The sequence below is a fragment of the Gadus morhua genome, chromosome 15 (genome assembly GCF_902167405.1).
Source record: "Gadus morhua chromosome 15, gadMor3.0, whole genome shotgun sequence".
Classification (NCBI taxonomy): domain Eukaryota; kingdom Metazoa; phylum Chordata; class Actinopteri; order Gadiformes; family Gadidae; genus Gadus; species Gadus morhua.
This window is the reverse complement of record NC_044062.1, coordinates 5804588-5826205: the sequence shown is the minus strand read 5'-3', so window position 1 is coordinate 5826205 and position 21618 is coordinate 5804588. Positions and strand designations below refer to the sequence as shown.

Below are 21618 nucleotides of genomic sequence, written 5' to 3'. Positions count from 1 at the left end.
GTACTCTTAAAGGGGACCTATTATGCTTTTCGACTTTTATGACCTATTTATTATAATGATTGATAGTCATGCTTAACCATACACAAAAAACAATGTAGAAACTCTTCCTCTCATCTGGGCGCTTTCAGCCTTCTCTGTCAACGCTCGGTTTTGTCCTTCTCCGCCCCCTCGCCCCCCTCCTGCCAACCCAACTCCGTTGTGATTGGTTACCTTCCTTGAAGCGCGCGCGGGCAGATTTGACCAGGCATATGGGGGCGCGGCAGGAGTGCCTCTAGATGATTTCCCGGAAATGTGAACAAGTGAATCGCAAACGTTGTCCCGAGTGTTTAGCGCTCTGCACAGCCACCCCAGACTGTCAGCAGGGAATACGTTGAAATGCATGTACGTCATTATTTGACACTTTAGTTTGGTTAAACATGACTATCAATAAATTATAACAACGTTTATGGTCGTTAGGTCATAAAAGTCGAAAAAGCGTAATAGGTCCCCTTTAAGCACGTTTCAGTGCCGCCATGTTGGCATGGTTGTGTTGTCTTCTTCTTCTTCTTAAGGACTTAAGAAAGAATCAAAGAAGATTCTTAAGAAGATATTGATGAATGAGGCCCCTGTTCTGTTACTTATGTTGTCCAGGGGTGTTTTTGTTGATTGTGGTGGCTGTTGTCTAAGGTGTATAACCAGAGGCAGCCTCAGGCATACTTAATGTTTTTGTTTTTTTGAGGTGCATAAACTGTTGAGAGGTCAATAAACTATTTCTGACATATCAGAGGTGGGTTAACTGCATTTATTTGCGTTAAGCCTCCACGATAGCCCTCCGTCTTTTATTTTCGTCTTCGTGTGTGTGGCTGCGTAAACTGTGTGAATAGGGCTACTACCACAGCCTCGACAACAACAAGAACAACATATTGTTGCTAAAAAATAATTAATAATTAGCCTAAGAATGATAAGGATAAATGTGTTAAGTTTTTGATAGCATTTCTGCTGTGTTTGACTATGAGGTCACCACTGCGTTAAAATATTTCTCAAACGGCAGTGCCCCCCCGCTGGTGACCCACGCCCCTCCAGTAGATCTGCTCTGGCGCCGACTCTGTATGCTTATCAATCTGTAGAAAAGTACTTACTTCTATAATAAATGAAGGAGGGGGGGGACCCATTAATAAGTAGGTTAAGAACATTTCATCATGGTCAAACAGGATCACACAGACCATTTGTGAAATCTTTTAAAATGATAATTGGATGATTTTCTCAGCCAATTAGAAAACTTTTCACAGCCCAGATTCCATTGGCGCGTCAACGTGAGAAGACCCTTGCATAGTGGTGCCTCACCCCACCTCTGTACGGACGGATCTGGCTTCGCTCTCATTCCTTAACAAATCCCATAATGCTACTTAGCCAACATATTTAATGCCAACCGTTTGAGTGACCGCCACCACTCTGAGAGAAAAAAAGTGCATACAATAATAAAATCTCTACAGGTGTAATTATTGCAGTTCCACTGAGATGCATTATGTTGCATTAATAAGTATACAACTACAACACTCCCACGATAGGAATGACAACATTAACATGGAGCTGGGCTAACTTACTGCATTTCCCATCATGGTGTAGGAATTACCGCTGCCTGGCTGTCCATAAGCCAAGACGCAGGCATTGAACCCCTGGAAGGCAGCATGAAGGACATCTAACCCTAACCCTAAAACGCAAGCTTACCATTTGTTCAAAGTGGGACTCCTACTCGGACCAAGGCTATAGTTCAATGCAGACCTGAAACAAACACACTGGTATGCCTCCGTGCTATTCCCCCCTAGGGCCCGTCCTCCACGATGGACGCACCTCTTAATTAACTCACCTGTGCGTGTTCCTATACCAGTGTTGTCGTATTGGGCCCATTACATGAGTTGTTGAACATTTGGAGGCTTTAAAATTAAAAACTGTCTCTGACATTGCTTATATAATGTGTGTGTGTGTGTGTGTGTGTGTGTGTGTGTGTGTGTGTGTGTGTGTGTGTGTGTGTGTGTGTGTGTGCGTGTGTGTGTGTGTGTGTGTGCCGCCTTGCCTTGGCTCCTTTCTGAATAGCTGCCTGTAAAGGGTTTGACAAGATAAGAAGGAAGAAACACAAAAATAATCCAAGTCAACCCAATATGCTGTTGTGTATAAAACTCAATTACAACAACAAGTATGAATTCAGTTTACCTAATTCATTATTTAAATGATGATATCTTTACTGTAATGTATCATTGAAACAGTCTTTATATTTACTGTTAAATAGCATATTTTTGTGGGACTATTATATTGTTTTAATCTAAATACCTGCGTGTAAAGGGATAAATGCCTAAGATAAGAAGGAAGAAACACAAGAAGAATCCAACCCAACAAGATGACTCATTGACGAGAAATGAAGGAAGAAAATAACTATGTCTGTCTATTAAAGAATCACACAACAGTACAGACATGCTTACCCTTACTCTGAGTATTGTGAGGTCACTGTATTTAGTAGATTAGCTTTACCTGCCTATCTACCAGTCGGTAAATATATTTTCTCCGTTCTCTTTTGAAGGTGGGCCCCATAAGAATCTTCGCCTTGGGCCCCCAATTTGCTAAATCCGCCACTGGTGAAGGCCCTCAATGTATTTCTACCATCCTTGGCCTAAAGAAGTTTGAAATCACAACGCCTCCCGCCCGAGTCCGCCTCAATAGCAAATCAAGCGAGGCGTTTGATGACGCTGCCTTTTTGGGCACTTAAATATAAATTATTTTATAATCAAATGATTACTAGTGAAGCTTGTCCCTGATACGGTATATAGTTGACACACTACTACAGTCAATGAAATGCGTGGGGATCGATTGTTATTTTACTGATAATGACGTCAATGCGTCCCATGATGCACCGCGGCTCACGGAACCAACCCGGAGGCATGTTGCTTTAAAAATTGCCGCCGTATAGGATTATTGGATACCACTGTCTCCTTTACTTTCGTAAAGGTTTCTCAAGAGTAAACTATGCTAAAGCAGGGTTAAAGAAAGCATCGACGCTCCTTTCCTATTAGCATTTTTAGAATTCGAAACACATTTCCTCCAACCACTTCCGGTTCATCTCCATAGATAAGGACATTTCTTATGCAAGAAAGAGAATTCGTAGAGGTCCCGGGGATATTCAAAACAATGGCCGAGGGGTCGATTATACAACTTTCTAAAGGAGATTTAGAAGATGGCACTAAAACACACAGCGTTACAACTAGAAGCAAAGATTACGGGTGCTCGTTGTTAGAAAAGGAGAGCAGTTTGGTGAGTGAGTCGAATATGAATGGCGGAGTTCCTATCGTAGAAACCTGCACTGACTCACACACAACACCGAGCCGAGCTTCAGAAAGTGAAGGACCGCACTCCTTAACGCATAGGGACATACACGGAGGCTTGGAAAAGACTACGAGGGCAAGCCAAGTAGACGCTGCCCTGTCGGTGGACACACTGGATCCACAAACGCATAATGTGAACGACGAGGAAAACAACTTGGTGTCTACCAGACTCAACGAGTCGGGTAAGTAAACGATTCATATGCCTGAGATGGTCAGTTCGTACGACTCCGAATATACTTTGTTTTACATTGTGAGATGATTGTCTGATCCATGTGCCTTTTTCCAAAGATGATGCTATAGATGAGGATGTATCTTGTCATGTAAGTAAACCTGACAACAAAGGGCTAAGTGACGCTGAGATCGTGAGAAGAGCGCACGAAGAAGGCCGGATAGAGGTAGTTCTGCCTGGCAGTGTGACTCAGGAGGGCTGCTGTCGTTTCGTCAGTGAAATCCTCAAGTGCATCCTCTACCAGAGACAGCAGTTGCCCATGACCTATGACCAACTTGTGTTTACTCAGAAGAAAACAAACGCTCCAATTCATGTGAGTCTACTTTACTCAAATCCAGATACATTGCCCATCACCCACTCTTAACAATATAAAAACATAAAATGCACATGAAAGAAACGTAATATAACCTGGCGTGGTGCTTCCTTTACCTTCCAGAAAAAGGAGGTGGTGAACTCGAGGCCAACAGACTTTAACAGGCGAAAGTGTCAACGCACAGTCGAGGATCTTGAGGTGCTGTTGGAGCACTTGGAGCTGTTGTTCTCCCTCAGCCTGGTTCCCCGGGTTCTGCTTCTATTGGGCGGTTCCCCTGTCTTGCCCCAAGAGCTGTACGAGGTCAACATGGAAGGGCTGGTGCTGGCCGCTGGAGACGGGAGCCTGCGCGTCTCGTCCTGTTTGAGGCAGCTCTTTCGCACTATTTTTGTTTCCGACCTTTTGTCCGATGTCCGGCCAGTCCGCCTAACGGCGACGACGGTCCTGGTTCTGGCTCACAGGGATTGTGAAGTGGGATGGTTCCGGCCTAAATTGGACTTTAAGGTGCCCACAAGGGTAAAGCGGCAGATTATTGCACTGTCAACCGACGCAGGTATCGGTAGCAGTCCCCAGAAAGAGGAGTCCAACTGGGAGGACTATGTATGGTTTCAGGCCCCTGTCGCCATCAAGGGATTCAGCAAATAAAAGGATGATTACAGATTCCCACTGGGAAAAGAAGTTTATGAATTCATTTTACCTGGATTGGGGGTCATTCCAACTTCAGAACAGTATAAATTGTAAAGAATTATGAATTATTATTTTAACAAAAGATATGTGGTTGCCTTTTGCTTTGGCTGTGATTTAAACTAAAGTGGAAGATTAGCGTGTATTTAACATTGCTGGGTGCTATCCAAACCTTGGTGCTATTGCTTATTTTATAATATTGTATCAAGTCTATTTGGATATATTCATGAAAGACGAATAAAAAGTTTCATTCTATAGGAATTACAATTAGGGCATTTGGCAGACGGCTTTTATCCAAAGCGACTTACGTTGGTTAATAAACACATTGACACACCGCTGCAGAGTCCACCATGCAAGGCGACAGCCAGCTCGTCAGGAGCAGTTAGGGTAAGTGTCGAGCTCAGGGACACATCGACACTCAGCGAGGAGCTGGGGAACGAACTACAAGGCGACTGCTCTACCTCCTGAGCTAAGCTGAATAGTCTCCTTCTGGTTCAGTAAAGGTATATGATTATACCTTTACTGTGTTGCGCCACTACTGCTGTATTGGAGGACTCGTCTTATTTTGTTACAATTGCAAAATGTTATCTATAACTTTTCCTGCGAGACTTGAGTAAGTATAGATTATATCAGTGAAATATGTTTCAATGACAGTTGGCAATGTTTTTCACTCTAAAACATCTTCATTCAGATTGGAAAAGTTCTTAGACATTTGGTCAGGGATATTACGTCTGCTTAATCTGTCCCTGTCGTATTTGGAAATGCTCTGCATAGAATACGTGGGAGTGACTATCATGACCTTTGAGAACTTAGTTCTCTTGTACTGCATGTAGCAGGTGATTGTTAAATAACTATCTACTGCAACAGATCAATAAGAAGCAAATGTTGAATTATTAGACTTGGCCATTTTTCTTTAAAAACAGTTTGCCAGTAATACATTTCTCTATGAATCTGGGTTAGAGTCCTAGAATAGAAATTACCTAGAATCCGGGTTGAAGTCCCAGAGAAAGGACCAAGTTCCTTTAGGTCGGGTTGGAGTCCCGACGTGGGTACCAGAGAGACTGTTGATCTGATCTTAAATACATTGCGCTTTCTATTTTACTCATTTCTTTGCCTATATTTTCTTTTGCTCATCTATTTTATTTTATTGTATGACAATGTTAATATGTGAAGCACTTGAAAAATGCTATATAAATAAAGTTGCCTATGAAAAATAAATAGGATATAACTAAAATCTACTATTCAATACTTTGCTGTAATATTTGTTTTGCTTGTGGAGTTTTGAACACTGCATGTACTTACCCTGTTTCTCAATGATTGCATTCCCATGATGAATGCCAGGGTTGTGGCTCTATGACCAGATGTGGTCATAGAGCCACAACCCTGCAGGCAGAACTTGGAGAAACCTAGTCATACTATCATTGAGAGAATAGCCCAGCAACATGACCATACCATTTTTACACCTGCATTCTTGATCACAATGGCCTTTTCATGCTGGGGCTGCACACTTGATGTGCTTTCAGGGAGTATTTAAGGGAGAGTTTAGCTGCATAAAGGTCGATAAAAAAACGAACTAAGACTATAACCAACCTCAAATATGAAAGTAGTATCGTATACATTTTTGTTAAGTCCAACCTTGGAAATCGTCTTAGAGGATGCAGAAAATAGTATAGGCAGCAGCAGCCCTTTGGCGTTTGCTATTATTAATATTTTTTGATTATTTATTATGTAGTAAACCTATATTCGCATCATTATTTTGTTAAATAAATACATGTGGTTATTTCCGCATTCAGTTTTACACTGATCCAGAAGTATCTTCCACCAATGGTAGTTGGGTCTGATTTCAGACCCTGAGAAATCTATAGCCTCTTTGCATATCTAGTCGACCACATCTTTATTGCGGTGATAGGCTGGCCGCTTTTGGGTTGGACGACACCCGGAAATGACGTCAGTGTTTTATATAATACAATCGCAGATTCCCAGCCATCGCAGTGTTGTTTAGAAAATTCAGACCAGCGTCGACGTTTCTATACACCAAGAAAGACCATGATTTGGAAAACATTATTGATCGTTGCGGTTTTCGCCGTAGCCACTGATGTTGCCGTGATGGCGTTGAAGATGGTGGGGGGCTATTCCGATGCGACGGTTACAGATACAGGGGTTCAAGACGCCCTGCGGTACGCTGTGGTGAGGCACAACGCGGGGACCAACGACATGTACCTCCGCCAAGTCGGCCGAGTGATCTCGGTCCAGAAACAGGTCTGTGATTTCTACATCTAGGCTGTGGTTGTTCATGTTTACTCTGTAGTGAGCTGTGGGAGCTTAGTAATCACATGACTTAGGCCATGGTCATCGCCGTACACGTAAACATCAGACCAACCAGCAGCATTGTGTCCCGTAGGAAAAGGGCCTGATTCAGACTTGGTTAGTTTTTGATGATCAAGGAAAGTATAAACATTGATGGATCATGATTATTCAACAGATCGGGTTTTTAATGAGGAATAGAGAAAACTCAAATGTGTGTCTAAAGGAACCGATATTAAAACGATTCACAGCAGGCATAATTGCAGAAGCAGAGAAGGGAAATGTGCAAGTAGGGCCTACTTCTGCAAAGTGCAACTCAAAAAAAGATTCAATGGTTACAACCGTTATGCACATTACAATTCACACATATAGTCCTACTACCCACTCCCAATGGTTATTTATTTAACAAGCATTCCTATTAGAATTACAAATGTCTGTCAGATAATGTCAGTTCCAATGGCTTGCACTAATGGAATGCCTTACATGGTCTTTGGTTCCTCAAACTGTTTATTATTTATTAATTCCACAGGTGGTGAGTGGCGTGAACTACAAGTTTGTCGTGGAAATGGGCCAGACTGCTTGCAGAAAGACCGGTGTTGAATCAAACTGCCCGGTTCGCGGGGACGAAGCGGCTGCTAAGGTAAAGAAACCTCTTGTATTACAGTCATGCATATTGACATATGTGTACGTTTTATCACGCGGTTTATCGAAATGTTAGCATTGTAGAGTTAGAAGTTTTACTTATGAATGGTACGTGTGCAAATCTGAGACAGTCTTCTCTCCTATCTCCGTCCCACAGCCATACCAGTGCACATTTGTGGTGTACAAACATTGGAGCGGCACCGTCAGTCTGACCTCCCAAACCTGCCCCACCGTCTAATGGCCCTCACGGACCTTCTTGGTTTTGCTTGCAGTATATGTTCACAATTTGCGTGGTGTTCACAAGGGCAATTATTTGCAATAATAGGCTTCCATGACATCCTCTTTGTGTCTAAATGGTTCTTAAACTCTATTGAATTGTTAACCTCTCAATTATGCAATACAATTTGATTGTAATCTTATGCCCCGTACACAATAAAATGATTTTAGCAGATCTTTGCATACTTTTCTTTTGTATAGATATTTTTCTGTGTCATTCAAAATATTTCAATATAATTGGGGTAAGTAGCTGCAGGGTGCAGGGTGGATTCTTTTTGGCCAACCCAACAATGCGACTTCCAAGACTCAGTCAAGGGTGTGTTTATTTGAAAAGATAGTCACGTTACGGGAATAGTCTACACAGTCGACTTAAAATGAAGATTCTTAACAACCATGAAATACGGATTGCCGCACAACTGCTGGTAAAGCATATACCAAAAAGTTTAAAGGTAATCCACACACATTCAGTTTTACACAGTCTAATATAAGTGTGTATAGATGCTGCTGCTGCTGCTGCTGCTGCTGCTGCTGCTGCTGCTGCTGCTGCTGCTGCTGCTGCTGATGATGATCCTATTCTTTACGGACCAAACTAAACCCGGTACTGGGTTATAGGTATATGGATTTCTGTTCGCTCTGAACAGAACCGAAGGGAGTAGACCTCATACGGTGATCTCAGTGGACGCCTGGCCGGAGATGAACGTCATCGTCAGCCGTACCCAAACCGAGGTAAGCATAGTGCATTATATCCGATTAAAAATAAAATGTGAGTAATGCGAAGATAAGCGATCTGACAGGATTGGACAGACTTAAAAGAAAAACGCGTCGCCAGCGTATAGATGAGAAACGTAAGTGTGTAGGCTACACGGTGTCATAACAAAAATAATAATTGGGTGTAAATTGCATTCCAGAAAGCAACAAAATACTTTTTTTCCGCATATTAGGCCTACCACATATAAGATTAGCTAATGTAGTTATTTGATGTGTTGAAGGTATTCTAGTCTTTGGGACTCTCCACATAAAAATGTCCCAACATTGAAAACCAAAGCATAGCTGTTTAATTAACTAAAGGCTGTAGTAAACTATAACGACGACACGAGTTGCAGCTTGTTCGGTATCTGCAAGATAATTTTACACTTAAATTATAGTCTTCCTCAAACCAGCCAGACTGGAAAGATGTTACGTATAAGGAGTTCGAATATATCGACTCAGGATCCATGTTTCACTATCCTGATTATGTCGGGAAATGTATTTAAATTAGATAGCCTTTATTGATTACCTGTAGCCTACTAACACTTAGTGTATCTGATCAAGTAATCGTAGATTATTTTATTTTGTTGTTATTGGTCGTACGGAGGGAAAAAGTATCATACACATACGTTGTTTATTGTATATCTGTTGAAAGAAAACCTGCGCTACGCAGACCACTTAAGACCACCGTTGCTTCAGCGCCCCCTAGTGGTGGTAACCAGCGATCCGTTTCAGAGACCATGGTCATTGGTCACTTTACATAGTCAGCTGCCTACTGACTATTACATGGGTTTCGTAAATGCGCAGAGCCCCCAGCCGAGGGCATTCAGAACACAGCAATGTGATAAAGTCCATGTGTCTGTGTTGGATCGTAAAATTGATGCGTTAATGGAATAATCTCCTCAGGGAAAGTAACATGATTCTAAGATTCTAAACAACCATGAAATACGGGTCGCCGAACGACTACTAAAAAAAGCATATGCCAAAAAGTTGAAAGGTAATTTAAATGCATTCAGTTACATAATGATCTATATATACATATAATTATGTTTATATCATATAGTCTCTAGTAGGCGATGGTGATGCCGCGTATGGAAATGTAAACAACATGGAATTCATAACATTGAACTGGTAGGCCTATAGTTTGAAAATAAGGTTATTTGAATGTAGGCCTATTCGTTTTGAGTTCACCTCTTTGTATTTCAAACATGCTACTTCAAGGTCCATCTAAAAAACAGGATTTTTTATAAAAGAATGTTGACATGGAGATATTCGAGATAAGACATTAGCCTACTCGTATATTCAAGAGGTCAAAATACGGACCAGGGTCTCATTTATAAAACTGTGCGTAGGATCGTTACTAAAAATGTGCGTACGCCCAGAAGCCAAGTTTTGCGTGCGCCAAAAAATATTCAGATTTATAAAACACTGCGTACGCACACTTGTACGCAATCTTTGCTTTATAAATCACATACTGACTATAATTGTGCGCAGCTGAATCAGCTTCACGTTCCGCCCTCTACACGCCCCTTTTTAACCATAAATGGTCAATGCAAATGACCTCATGAATGCGATCTGCATATAAAACAGACTCAGATGCCGGTATTATGTCTTGTTGGAAACAATGGCAGAAGTACTGAGAAAATCAAAAAAGCGAAATTTCACGGAGGTTGAAGTGGAGACACTTGTGGGTGAGATGGAGGCCCGAAAGGTAGTTTTGTTCGGCGGTCACGGGATTGGAATCGCCAACAACAAAAAGCAGAGTGAGTGGCAACATGTTGCTGCAGCAGTGAACTCTGTCAGTAGCACGGAGCGCACAGTCCCAGAATTAAAAAAGAAGTGGTCTGACATAGAGTTACATATTTTTATGTAGTCTACCAATAAATCGTTATGGTCCCTAAATACCCTCTCCCTCCGAATCCTGCATGGTCCGCCAGAAGTGCCATATGTTGCAGCATTACCACGGCGCTCACCTCTGTATTTATAGGGTTACGGTAATAAGACTGACGAGAACGCCTTGGATAATCAGTTTGTAATTACCCACGTAAAATGTTCTTGAACATAACCCCTTTTTAATGCCTGATTTGTCATGAAAAGCATCAAGAGTAACGGACAACGATTGTGATGAGTGTGGCTTGGTTTTTCACACTTGGGATTTAATTGACATTTGATCATGTGTTTACAGTGTCACATAAAAATATTATGTTATTGACACATGTTGGACAGATGCTTTATTCCATGCAGTCGCGCCGTCGGTGGACAGTATGGAGTGACGGGATTAAATATAGAGAATTTCTTTTTATTTCTATTCTAAGGAGATATTTCTGGAGTTATAACTGAGAAATAACGCAGTGGACTTAAATTATTCTGATTAGGATTTAACGCATGATACGGGTTGAAATTAAATTGATGAAGGGCGATGATAAAACATAATCGTTCTTCTCACTCTGCAATTCTTCGGTCTGACTTCAGTTCACCACCACACCGTCTGTGTCGCCAATTCTCCTTTTCCTCCAAACCATGCGTACGCATGGGTCAGAGTTTGCTTAGGGCTGCGCACATTTTCCCGTCAAGTTGGTTTTTTATAGATCACAACCTTGGCGTGAAAAGTCACGTACGCAACTTTCAGCCCCGTTTTGTGCGTACGCAACGGTTATAAATGAGACCCCAGAAACGTCAAGCCATTAAAGCTGGAACTGCATTATCAAGGCATTCCAAAGGCTGGCCTAAGCAATCGAGACTGAACGAAATCCAATCTGCTGCCATGTGATCAGAGAAAACTCATTCAGTCTTGATTGTTATGCCTTTCCTTGGCTTCAGCTTTCAATTTTGTTGCATGAATTCTCTGGGGTCTCATTTATAACCGTTGCGTACGCACAAAACGGGGCTGAAATTGGCGTACGTGACTTTTCACGCCAAGGTTGTGATCTATAAAAAACCAACTTGACGGGAAAATGTGCGCAGCCCTAAGCAAACTCTGACCCATGCGTACGCATGGTTTGGAGGAAAAGGAGAATTGGCGACACAGACGGTGTGGTGGTGAACTGAAGTCAGACCGAAGAATTGCAGAGTGAGAAGAACGATTATGTTTTATCATCGCCCTTCATCAATTTAATTTCAACCCGTATCATGCGTTAAATCCTAATCAGAATAATTTAAGTCCACTGCGTTATTTCTCAGTTATAACTCCAGAAATATCTCCTTAGAATAGAAATAAAAAGAAATTCTCTATATTTAATCCCGTCACTCCATACTGTCCACTGACGGCGCGACTGCATGGATTTAAGCATCTGTCCAACATGTGTCAATAACATAATATTTTTATGTGACACTGTAAACACATGATCGAATGTCAATTAAATCCCAAGTGTGAAAAACCAAGTCACACTCATCACAATCGTTGTCCGTTACTCTTGATGCTTTTCATGACAAATCAGGCATTAAAAAGGGGTTATGTTCAAGAACATTTTACGTGCGTAATTACAAACTGATTATCCAAGGCGTTCTCGTCAGTCTTATTACCGTAACCCTATAAATACAGAGGTGAGCGCCGTGGTAATGCTGCACCATATGGCACTTCTGGCGGACCATGCAAATGGCAGGATTCGGAGGGAGAGGGTATTTAGGGACCATAACGATTTATTGGTAGGCTAGATAAAAATATGTAACTATGTCAGACCACTTCTTTTTTTAATTCTGGGACAGTGAGCTCCACTGCTGCAGCAACATGTTGCCACTCACTCTGCTTTTTGTTGGTGGCGATCCCAATCCCGTGACCGCCGAACAAAACTACCTTTCGGGCCTCCATCTCACCCACAAGTGTCTCCACTTCAACCTCCGTGAAATTTCGCTTTTTTGATTTTCTCAGTACTTCTGCCATTGTTTCCAACAAGACATAATACCGGCATCTAAGTCTGTTTTATATGCAGATCGCATTCATGAGGTCATTTGCATTGACCATTTATGGTTAAAAAGGGGCGTGTAGAGGGCGGAACGTGAAGCTGATTCAGCTGCGCACAATTATAGTCAGTATGTGATTTATAAAGCAAAATTTGCGTACAGGTGTGCGTACGCAGTGTTTTATAAATCCGAATATTTTTTGGCGCACGCAAAACTTTGCTTCTGGGCGTACGCACATTTTTAGTAACGATCCCACGCACAGTTTTATAAATGAGACCCCAGGTCCGTATTCCGAGCGCTGCAATATAAGTAATCTAATGAACACCGTATCACTAATATCTGCAACAGAAATGTTTGAAATGGCAGAACTTGTTTTAACATTTCGATAAACAAAATTCAATTTATTTTAGAATTAAAAAAATGTTGACGGTGATTAGCTTCCATAGTAGATTCTGTTCTGGGGTCTCATTTATAAAACTGTGCGTAGGATCGTTACTAAAAATGTGCGTACGCCCAGAAGCCAAGTTTTGCGTGCGCCAAAAAATATTCAGATTTATAAAACACTGCGTACGCACACCTGTACGCAATCTTTGCTTTATAAATCACATACTGACAACAATTGTGCGCAGCTGAATCAGCTTCACGTTCCGCCCTCTACACGCCCCTTTTTAACCATAAATGGTCAATGCAAATGACCTCATGAATGCGATCTGCATATAAAACAGACTCAGATGCCGGTATTATGTCTTGTTGGAAACAATGGCAGAAGTACTGAGAAAATCAAAAAAGCGAAATTTCACGGAGGTTGAAGTGGAGACACTTGTGGGTGAGATGGAGGCCCGAAAGGTAGTTTTGTTCGGCGGTCACGGGATTGGGATCGCCAACAACAAAAAGCAGAGTGAGTGGCAACATGTTGCTGCAGCAGTGAACTCTGTCAGTAGCACGGAGCGCACTGTCCCAGAATTAAAAAAAGAAGTGGTCTGACATAGTTACATATTTTTATCTAGCCTACCAATAAATCGTTATGGTCCCTAAATACCCTCTCCCTCCGAATCCTGCCATTTGCATGGTCCGCCAGAAGTGCCATATGGTGCAGCATTACCACGGCGCTCACCTCTGTATTTATAGGGTTACGGTAATAAGACTGACGAGAACGCCTTGGATAATCAGTTTGTAATTACCCACGTAAAATGTTCTTGAACATAACCCCTTTTTAATGCCTGATTTGTCATGAAAGCATCAAGAGTAACGGACAACGATTGTGATGAGTGTGGCTTGGTTTTTCACACTTGGGATTTAATTGACATTCGATCATGTGTTTACAGTGTCACATAAAAATATTATGTTATTGACACATGTTGGACAGATGCTTTATTCCATGCAGTCGCGCCGTCAGTGGACAGTATGGATTGACGGGATTAAATATAGGGAATTTCTTTTTATTTCTATTCTAAGGAGATATTTCTGGAGTTATAACTGAGAAATAACGCAGTGGACTTCAATTATTCTGATTAGGATTTAACGCATGATAGGGGTTGAAATTAAATTGATGAAGGGCGATGATAAAACATAATCGTTCTTCTCACTCTGCAATTCTTCGGTCTGACTTCAGTTCACCACCACACCGTCTGCGTCGCCAATTCTCCTTTTCCTCCAAACCATGCGTACGCATGGGTCAGAGTTTGCTTAGGGCTGCGCACATTTTCCCGTCAAGTTGGTTTTTTATAGATCACAACCTTGGCGTGAAAAGTCACGTACGCCAATTTCAGCCCCGTTTTGTGCGTACGCAACGGTTATAAATGAGACCCCTGGGCTTATGTTAGGTGTGTGGACTTCATTTGCATTGCATTGAATAAAAAGGTGATTTTTATAATAAAGCGTAATATGTTATGATGTGACATTTATTCAACCTCCAGCGTCTCCTACACAGCTAGAGAAAGTGGACAAGCGAAGTGGAAAAATAACCACTAAGACTACTCCCGTTGAGTGGCCTTCTTGGTTATTTTCCAACTTCGCTGAAGCTTGTGGTCCGCAGTGACTCCGAAGACCTCTCCTAGTGGTAGTAATCAATGGTCCATGTTAGGGACCATGGGCAGTTGACAGACTAATATGAAATGCATATACTGTTTACTGGGTTTCTCATTTCTAGAACAAGAGAGATCCAAAGGAACGGGTTTTATTTTTCAGCAAGGATAAGCAGATTTTATCGACTATTTTAAAGGAACATGACGTCGTTGACTGGACTGCTTCTCTCAGTTTTGCAGGTGAGACAATTGAAAAATATATAGATAAATATATATTTCTTTAAACTTCTATTGCTTTAAACTGAAGGAAAGTAAAAACAACACACAAACATATGTTTTAAAGCTTGCATGTAGCTTAATATACAAATCGTACTAAATAGGCCTACAACAGTATATTACAGAATAGATTGTTATATTTTGACATATGCTACCACATCTAATAGATGCTCCCACTAAAACAACTTAATTATTTTCAATAGCCAGAACAACTATTATTTAAAGTAAATAAAGATGTAGGCTGAATCTGTTAACCTAAGGAATGCATCTACCCTTTGTACACTTTTTCTATCTCTGGACTTTAGATTCCAGATCCAATCTTAGAACCACTCAGGTCACAGTCAATGTCAATGTTCGGCTTTCTTTCTCCTACAGGAATAGACAACTCTTATTCTCCACTGTTGAAAGACATATCCTCTCAAAGAGGCAGCAGCTTCAGGAGCCTATGTCATGCGCATCTATTACATTTGACAGATTTGGATTCCCTGCTCTCAACAGAACACAGGTAGGCTTTGTATCTGTAACAATGTACTGTATAGAAAAGCTACTCCATTTCAGTTAAGACTTGACTAGCTGTATATTTTTCTGATTAAATTGGTCACCCAAAAAAGTGGACAAAATAGTAATTGTTGTTTTCTGTTCTTCAAATATTGTCAGTGAGGATCACTTTAGGATCTCCTCTTTGAACGACTCCAACGTTGAGTTGGTCAACAAAACTTGGAAGTTCGGCGGGGATGAGGATGGAGGCAGACGCGTCAAAAAGATGATTGGCAACTTTCCCTCATGTTGCATCATCGATGACCATGGACAACCCGTTTCCTGGATTATACTGGATGATTTCTGTACCATGGGCATGCTTCACACGCTACCAGCACACAGGGGAAAGGGCTACGCCAAAGCCCTGGTGAGCTGCCTGGCCCGGAAACTCCATGCGCAGGGCTTTCCAGTGTACTGCTTTGTGGAGGAGGAGAACGCAGTGTCCTACAAGCTCTTCAAGAGCCTGGGCTTTGTTGAAGATCCTTCATACAGGGCTTCCTGGTGGGATTGCAACTTCTGAGGATTTCAGTTGTGTGCTTTTTTTTTGTATTCTCGAATTGCTTTGAATCATTTCAATTATTTCATATATGGATTAAGTTGGGTTTCAGATACAGCCATCAATGGGTTTACATTTGACAAAGAATTGCATTTATCGAGGGCAAATGGTCGACGGCCATGTGAATTACACCCATCTCTGGAATCCAGGCATCAAGAGGGTCTGTAGGGGAAGACACACTTTATGACGGCATGTCAGAGATTGACATTGCTCCTTGCATACATAAAATACCAAAGCTTGTCTAAAATGGCATTCAATGACATGAAATATTTCAGTTTCAAATTTGAAATAATAAAAAAAAAAAATCAGGCATTGAAAACATTTGGTTAAACAGATGTTTAATATTGATGAAAATATTGGCCTTTATGTAAAAAAAATCTTCTCATGAATAAAATACAACTTCATGTCTCAGATTAATCTCATCATGGTCAATTTCCGGTGCCCACAAATATCAATTTGGTTAGGAATGTCCAATCTAAAATGTTGACCTCACTCATTCCTGCTCTCCAAAGTTCTCTAGGCTCAACAAACACTTTCACCAGAATTTCAAAAGCTGTTTTGAGCCCAGCTGAGCTGATGAACGTGTGCTGAGCCACACGGTATGCCTGGCGTTAGGTCACAACAGGCCACTAATTCCATTGTTAAACTGATTGAGGAGAAAGACAATTTGGCCGGTTTATCAAATTGAACATATTTGAGCACTTATTGTTAGCTCTTATAGCTTTTCTGTGTTAGACATATATTATATTATACAATTTCAAAGGGTGTAAAAATGTGTAGTAATAAGATCCCCCAACAGAGGGCGTGGCCAGAACACAGCATTGTGATTAAGTCGTGTGTGTGTGTGTGTGTGTGTGTGTGTTAAATGACAAAAATTGTTGCGTTATGGGAAAAGTATCCACACAGTGTAACTAAAATGAAGATTCTAAACAACCATGAAATACGGATCGCCCATCGACAACTTCAGAAGCATGTACCAAAAAGTTTAAAGGTAATCTACATGAATTCAGTTACATATAATCAATATATGTATATACATATGTATCGCTGTATATTATGTCAAGTATGCTGCTTCCGCGAATTTGCTGGGTCTGTTGATTTATGGAAGCAAATCACTGCCATAATATTTTGAATACTAAAAGTCATTGAATTTAGTTTTTTGGAAATGTAAACACCATTGAATTCATATCATGGAACTATTGAAAACAAGGTCATCTGAATGTAATCGTTTTGAGTTCACCTCTTGAAATTCAAACATGCTATTTCAAGGTCCAACATTTCAAAAACTCGATTCCACATAAAAGAATGTCAACGTTCACCAATTCAGAAACGACATTCTAAGTTGCAGATATTCGAAATACGATATTCAGTACTCGTACTCAAGTTTTGTTAAATACGGACCAGATAATCCAAGCAATAAAAACTTAGAACTGCAGCATCAGGGCATTCCAAACACAGGCCTAAGCAATCGAGACTGAACGAAATCCCATGGTCTATTAAGGATTGACCTGTGAGACGTGATCAGAGAAAACTCAATCAGTCGCGATCGCTTAGGCATGTCCTTGGCTTCAGCTTTATATTTTGTTGCATGAATTTTGTGGTCCGTATTTCGCCCAGGTACTTCAATATGAGTAGGCTAATTTACACTGCATTACTAATATCTGCAACTTGAATTGTTGTATCTGAATCAGTGAACGCTGGTTTTTCTCATTTGAAATCGTGATTTTGAAATGGCAGAACTTGAAATGCCATGTTGGAATTTCAAAGAGAATCTGTTCTGGGTTTATGTTAGGTATGTGGACATCTGTTCGCTCTGAACAGAACCCAAGGGAGTAGGCATACTGTGGAGATCTGTGTGGACGCCTGGCCAGAGTTTAACCTTATAGTCTGCCGTCCCCAAACCGAGGTAGGCCTACATTTGCATTGCATTGAATAAAAAGTTGATTTGATAATAAAGCATAATAGACGATATGTGACATCTATTGGACTAACAGCGTCTCCAACACAGCTAAAGAAAGTGGATAAGAACCAAGAAGGCCGTTCCACTGGAGTGGTTTTAGTGGTTATTTTCCACCTAGTCGTAGTGATCAATGTCAGTCAACACTTTTATTATATGCATAGGCCTACTGTTTACTGGGTTTCTCATTTCTAGGGCAAGAATGTTCCAGAGAACACGAAATGGGTTTCATTTTTCTGCACTGATGAGCAGATTCTATCGAATATGTTAAAAGAAGATGAGATCATTGACTGGAGTGGCTATTGCATGCTTGCAGGTGAGACAATTAAAAAATGTCTATAGATAAAGTTATTTCTTTCAACTTTTCTTTGGTCTAAATTAAAGCTTTATTTCTCCTACAGGAATAGATGCGTCCTACAATCAATTGTTCAAAGAAATATCCTCTCAAAGAGCCAGCAGCTTCCGGGGCCTAACACGTGTGCAACTATTACATTTGATAGATTTGGATTCCCTGCTCTCAACAGAACACAGGTAGGCTGTTTATCTGTACCAAAACCATTGGGAGAAAAGTCACGCCACTTCAGTTTAGAACTAGCAGTATATTTTTCTGATGAATAAGTCACCAAAATAGTGGACAAAAATAATAAAAAGTTATTGTATGGATAACGTTTTCATGCTCTTCTTCAAAATTTGACAGTGAGGATCACTTTAGGATCTCCTCTTTGAACGACTCCCATGTTGAGTTAGTCAACACAACTTGGAAATTCGGAGGGGATGAGAATGGAATAAGGCGCATTAAAAAGATGATTGGCAACTCTCCCTCATGTTGCATCGTCGATGACCATGGAAAACCCGTTTCCTGGATTCTACTGTATGATTACTGTGCCATGGGCATGCTTCACACGCTACCAGCACACAGAGGAAAGGGCTACGCCAAAGCCCTGGTGAGCTGCATGGCCCGGAAACTCCATGCCCAGGGCTTTCCAGTTTACTGCTTTGTGGAGGAGGAGAACGCAGTGTCCTACAAGCTCTTCAAGAACCTGGGCTTTGTTGAAGATCCGTCATACAGGGCTGCCTGGTGGGAATGCAACTTCTGAGGATACAACATTTTCTTTTGTATTTAAGCATTGCTCTACTTGAATCACCTCAAACATATCATGTCAAGATTACGTTGGGTTTCTGAAACGGCCATCAATGGGTTCACATTTCACAAGCCTTAATCAAGGTCAGATTGTAAAGGCTGCTGTAAATTTCCAACCAGCTCTGGAATCCACCACGCTGTACATTGTTCTGTTTGACTGTGGTATCTGTTAACCACTGATCATCTGAAATTCATCATACATTGTCGGATCCTCAAGAGACCGCTCCTTAACAGCAGACCTACGTATATTAAGTTGGAAGTAAAATGTTGATTAAATCAGTAGTTGAACTTGAAGCCATCAAGAAGATCTGGAGGGGAAGACGCACTCCACTTTTTAACTCCATGTCAGGGATTGACAATACTCCTTGTACACTATAAATAAAATGGCATTCACTGACATGAAATTGACATGAGAAATATTCCAGTTTTGAAATTAAGTCAGCAGTAAAGACCTCAGACATTGGAAATAGTGGATTTAATAAACTTTTAATATTGACATATGTATAAAAATATATATTCTTGAATAAAAGACAACTACATCTCTCAGCCATGTTGTCAGACAAGTCCAATCTAAAATGGTGACCTCACTCATTTCTGGTCTACAAAGTCCTCCAAGCGAAGCAACCACTTTTGCCAGAATTCCAAAAGCAGTTCCGAGCCCAGCTGATGAACATGTGCAGGTGAGCCATCCTTGTAGGCCACAACAATGAGTCCATTTTCAACCTGTTTTAGGAGGAAGACAACATGGCCAGTTTAGGAAATGAACATATTTTAGCATTTTTATTTATTTATTTTGACACATTATTGAAAAGCAAATACCTGGTAATTATAGTTGTCATCGTTATTCAAAGCCCCAGCATACGCTGCCACCTGAAGAGGGTTATCATACGTGTTGCTGAGATATGGCTTTGGTCTCTCTGATGTCTTCCATTCAATCACACACAGTACGCCCCTAAAGATTCAACAGAAAAAATAGGAAACAGGTCTGCATGCATTATGGCATATACAATTATTTTCAGGAGTCATTGAAATATAAAATGTAGGGCTACCTGTAGCGTGCCACACAATCCACAATGCCGAGATAGTTCAGGGACCCATGCCGTACAGTGCTTTCGATTGCCCTCACTCCGCTGACGTCTTCTAGCATATGAGAGACGCTATCAACAAATCCTTCCACTTCCGGAGATCCAAATGCATCTGAAGGGTCTGTGTCCTTCTTTTCTGCAGTTAGAATATCCTCCACAGCATTATGGAAAAGGTGGCCATTTCTAAACAAACCTTAAAAAAGAGAGGCAGTACAAAGAAATTTGTTTTTTTAAACCGTCAAGTTAACAAATGTTTGGGATCCTATACAATTAAAAACTATATTTTGGTGAAGTAAGCCTCCTGGAAATACACTTACATTCACTATATTCTTTAAACCCTTCCTCTCCCAGGTCTGCAATCATCCTCTTCTTCCATCTCTCCAAATAGAACAATTGCTCGGGTGATAGTGTCCTCTGGAGAATGCGGGTAACACTTGGGACCATAGACCGTCTTGGACCCCGCTCCAGTGAAATCCGGGTTAGAGGTCCAACGTCCCCCTCAAAAGTATCAGCTCTCTCACAGTTTATCAATGGCCAAATTACTTTAGGCTCTCTGGACTCATGTCTCTGAACTTGTGTTTGCGACTTGACAACGGGTCCGTATATGTGATCATTTTCAACGTCAAGTGACTCTGGGGTTTGGGAACTCACCCTTGATTTGACAACAGACTTTATAAGAGAAGAATATCGCTCACTGTCCACTGAGCTGTACGGGCTATTTCTTTTGGGAGACAAGCTGAAATTGAAAGTGGAGAAGTTCTGAGAATGGTAAACACATTGAGGGATTCGTCTAGACGCGAACCCAGTAGAGGTCAAATGCTTACCAAATCGCAGCAATTGGTAACCGTACATTTCTGCGGTTTGAGTCTAAATTTCACACTTATAGCTCGAACGGAACTGCTGGACAAGTAACATTTTGTATGGGAGACAGGTCTCCCTCCACGATACCAATACATTTCCTAAACGACGCGCGTTTTAAATTGTTGTCATTTATGAGCTGGGTAATGTAGTTATTACATTGACATGCGAGCATAGAAAGACAGCAGTGGACTTGTCGAGATAAAACTACATTTATTTATTTACCCATAATGCAAGTCGCCCTGTTACATTTAAATGCTCTCGTGTGGTATAGGTGTTTAGTGTATGCTTTACCGACAAAGCACAACAACAATGATCGATCAAATATATCTCAACATAAGCCAAGAACTGTCTGTAAAATATATTATAATGTTCAAAGGCATTATATATATTTAAGTAGTATGCACATAGCGCCCCGCGACACACATACTTAAAGGGGTGTGAGTGAAACTGTGTAAACCATTGAACAAATATGCATAGACGGCGCATTGACTTCCTCGACCCTTTGCTGCCATGGGTTGCTGCAGTACGTCAACGTCGCCGCCATATTTTAGAGGTCAAGATTGGTCTGCAAACAAATTAAAGCAAGCACTTCTTCCGGATAGAAAGCACTATAACGTTGACATTTCTCAACCATTTTCAATCAATCGTTTGGATGTTCATAATAAATCCTATTATTTACATATTATATGTAAAATATATTATTTTAGCTTTATATATATTTTTAACCCCGCGTAGA

The 21618-nt window shown here is 41.0% G+C and overlaps 4 protein-coding genes across 6 annotated transcripts; 3 read left to right on the top strand and 1 right to left on the bottom strand.

The window, feature by feature from the left end:
- The first annotated feature begins 2894 nt into the window (after positions 1 to 2894).
- On the top strand, positions 2895 to 5240 carry mad2l1bp (MAD2L1 binding protein). The gene is made up of 3 exons (XM_030378888.1): positions 2895 to 3535; positions 3642 to 3895; positions 4019 to 5240. The coding sequence occupies exons 1-3, from the start codon at positions 3115 to 3117 to the stop codon at positions 4535 to 4537; spliced, it is 1194 nt and encodes a 397-aa protein (XP_030234748.1). The 5' UTR covers positions 2895 to 3114; the 3' UTR covers positions 4538 to 5240.
- Positions 5241 to 6476: 1236 nt separating this feature from the next.
- LOC115559797 (cystatin) lies at positions 6477 to 7973 on the top strand. The gene is made up of 3 exons (XM_030378894.1): positions 6477 to 6835; positions 7410 to 7520; positions 7680 to 7973. Exons 1-3 carry the CDS (start codon positions 6623 to 6625, stop codon positions 7758 to 7760), a joined length of 405 nt encoding a protein of 134 aa, XP_030234754.1. The 5' UTR covers positions 6477 to 6622; the 3' UTR covers positions 7761 to 7973.
- A 57-nt stretch (positions 7974 to 8030) lies between these two features.
- On the top strand, positions 8031 to 19482 carry LOC115559796 (glycine N-acyltransferase-like protein 3). 3 transcript variants are annotated; one of them, XM_030378893.1, is made up of 9 exons: positions 8031 to 8247; positions 8411 to 8524; positions 14595 to 14709; positions 15121 to 15250; positions 15403 to 16829; positions 17631 to 17744; positions 17991 to 18111; positions 18197 to 18326; positions 18493 to 18716. In XM_030378893.1, exons 1-5 carry the CDS (start codon positions 8173 to 8175, stop codon positions 15800 to 15802), a joined length of 834 nt encoding a protein of 277 aa, XP_030234753.1. In that variant the 5' UTR covers positions 8031 to 8172; the 3' UTR covers positions 15803 to 16829; positions 17631 to 17744; positions 17991 to 18111; positions 18197 to 18326; positions 18493 to 18716. The 3 variants fall into 3 exon arrangements, with proteins under 3 accessions (XP_030234753.1, XP_030234752.1, XP_030234750.1); XM_030378890.1 differs by lacking the exons at positions 8031 to 8247; positions 8411 to 8524; positions 14595 to 14709; positions 15121 to 15250 and having other exon boundaries at positions 16662 to 16829; positions 18493 to 19482; XM_030378892.1 differs by lacking the exons at positions 8031 to 8247; positions 15403 to 16829; positions 17631 to 17744; positions 17991 to 18111; positions 18197 to 18326 and having other exon boundaries at positions 8384 to 8524; positions 18493 to 19482.
- mgme1 (mitochondrial genome maintenance exonuclease 1) lies at positions 19095 to 21589 on the bottom strand. The gene is made up of 4 exons (XM_030378889.1): positions 20339 to 21589; positions 19986 to 20214; positions 19756 to 19888; positions 19095 to 19659 (listed from the first exon to the last, which is right to left on the bottom strand). The coding sequence occupies exons 1-4, from the start codon at positions 20871 to 20873 to the stop codon at positions 19525 to 19527; spliced, it is 1032 nt and encodes a 343-aa protein (XP_030234749.1). The 5' UTR covers positions 20874 to 21589; the 3' UTR covers positions 19095 to 19524.
- Between the last annotated feature and the right edge of the window lie 29 nt (positions 21590 to 21618).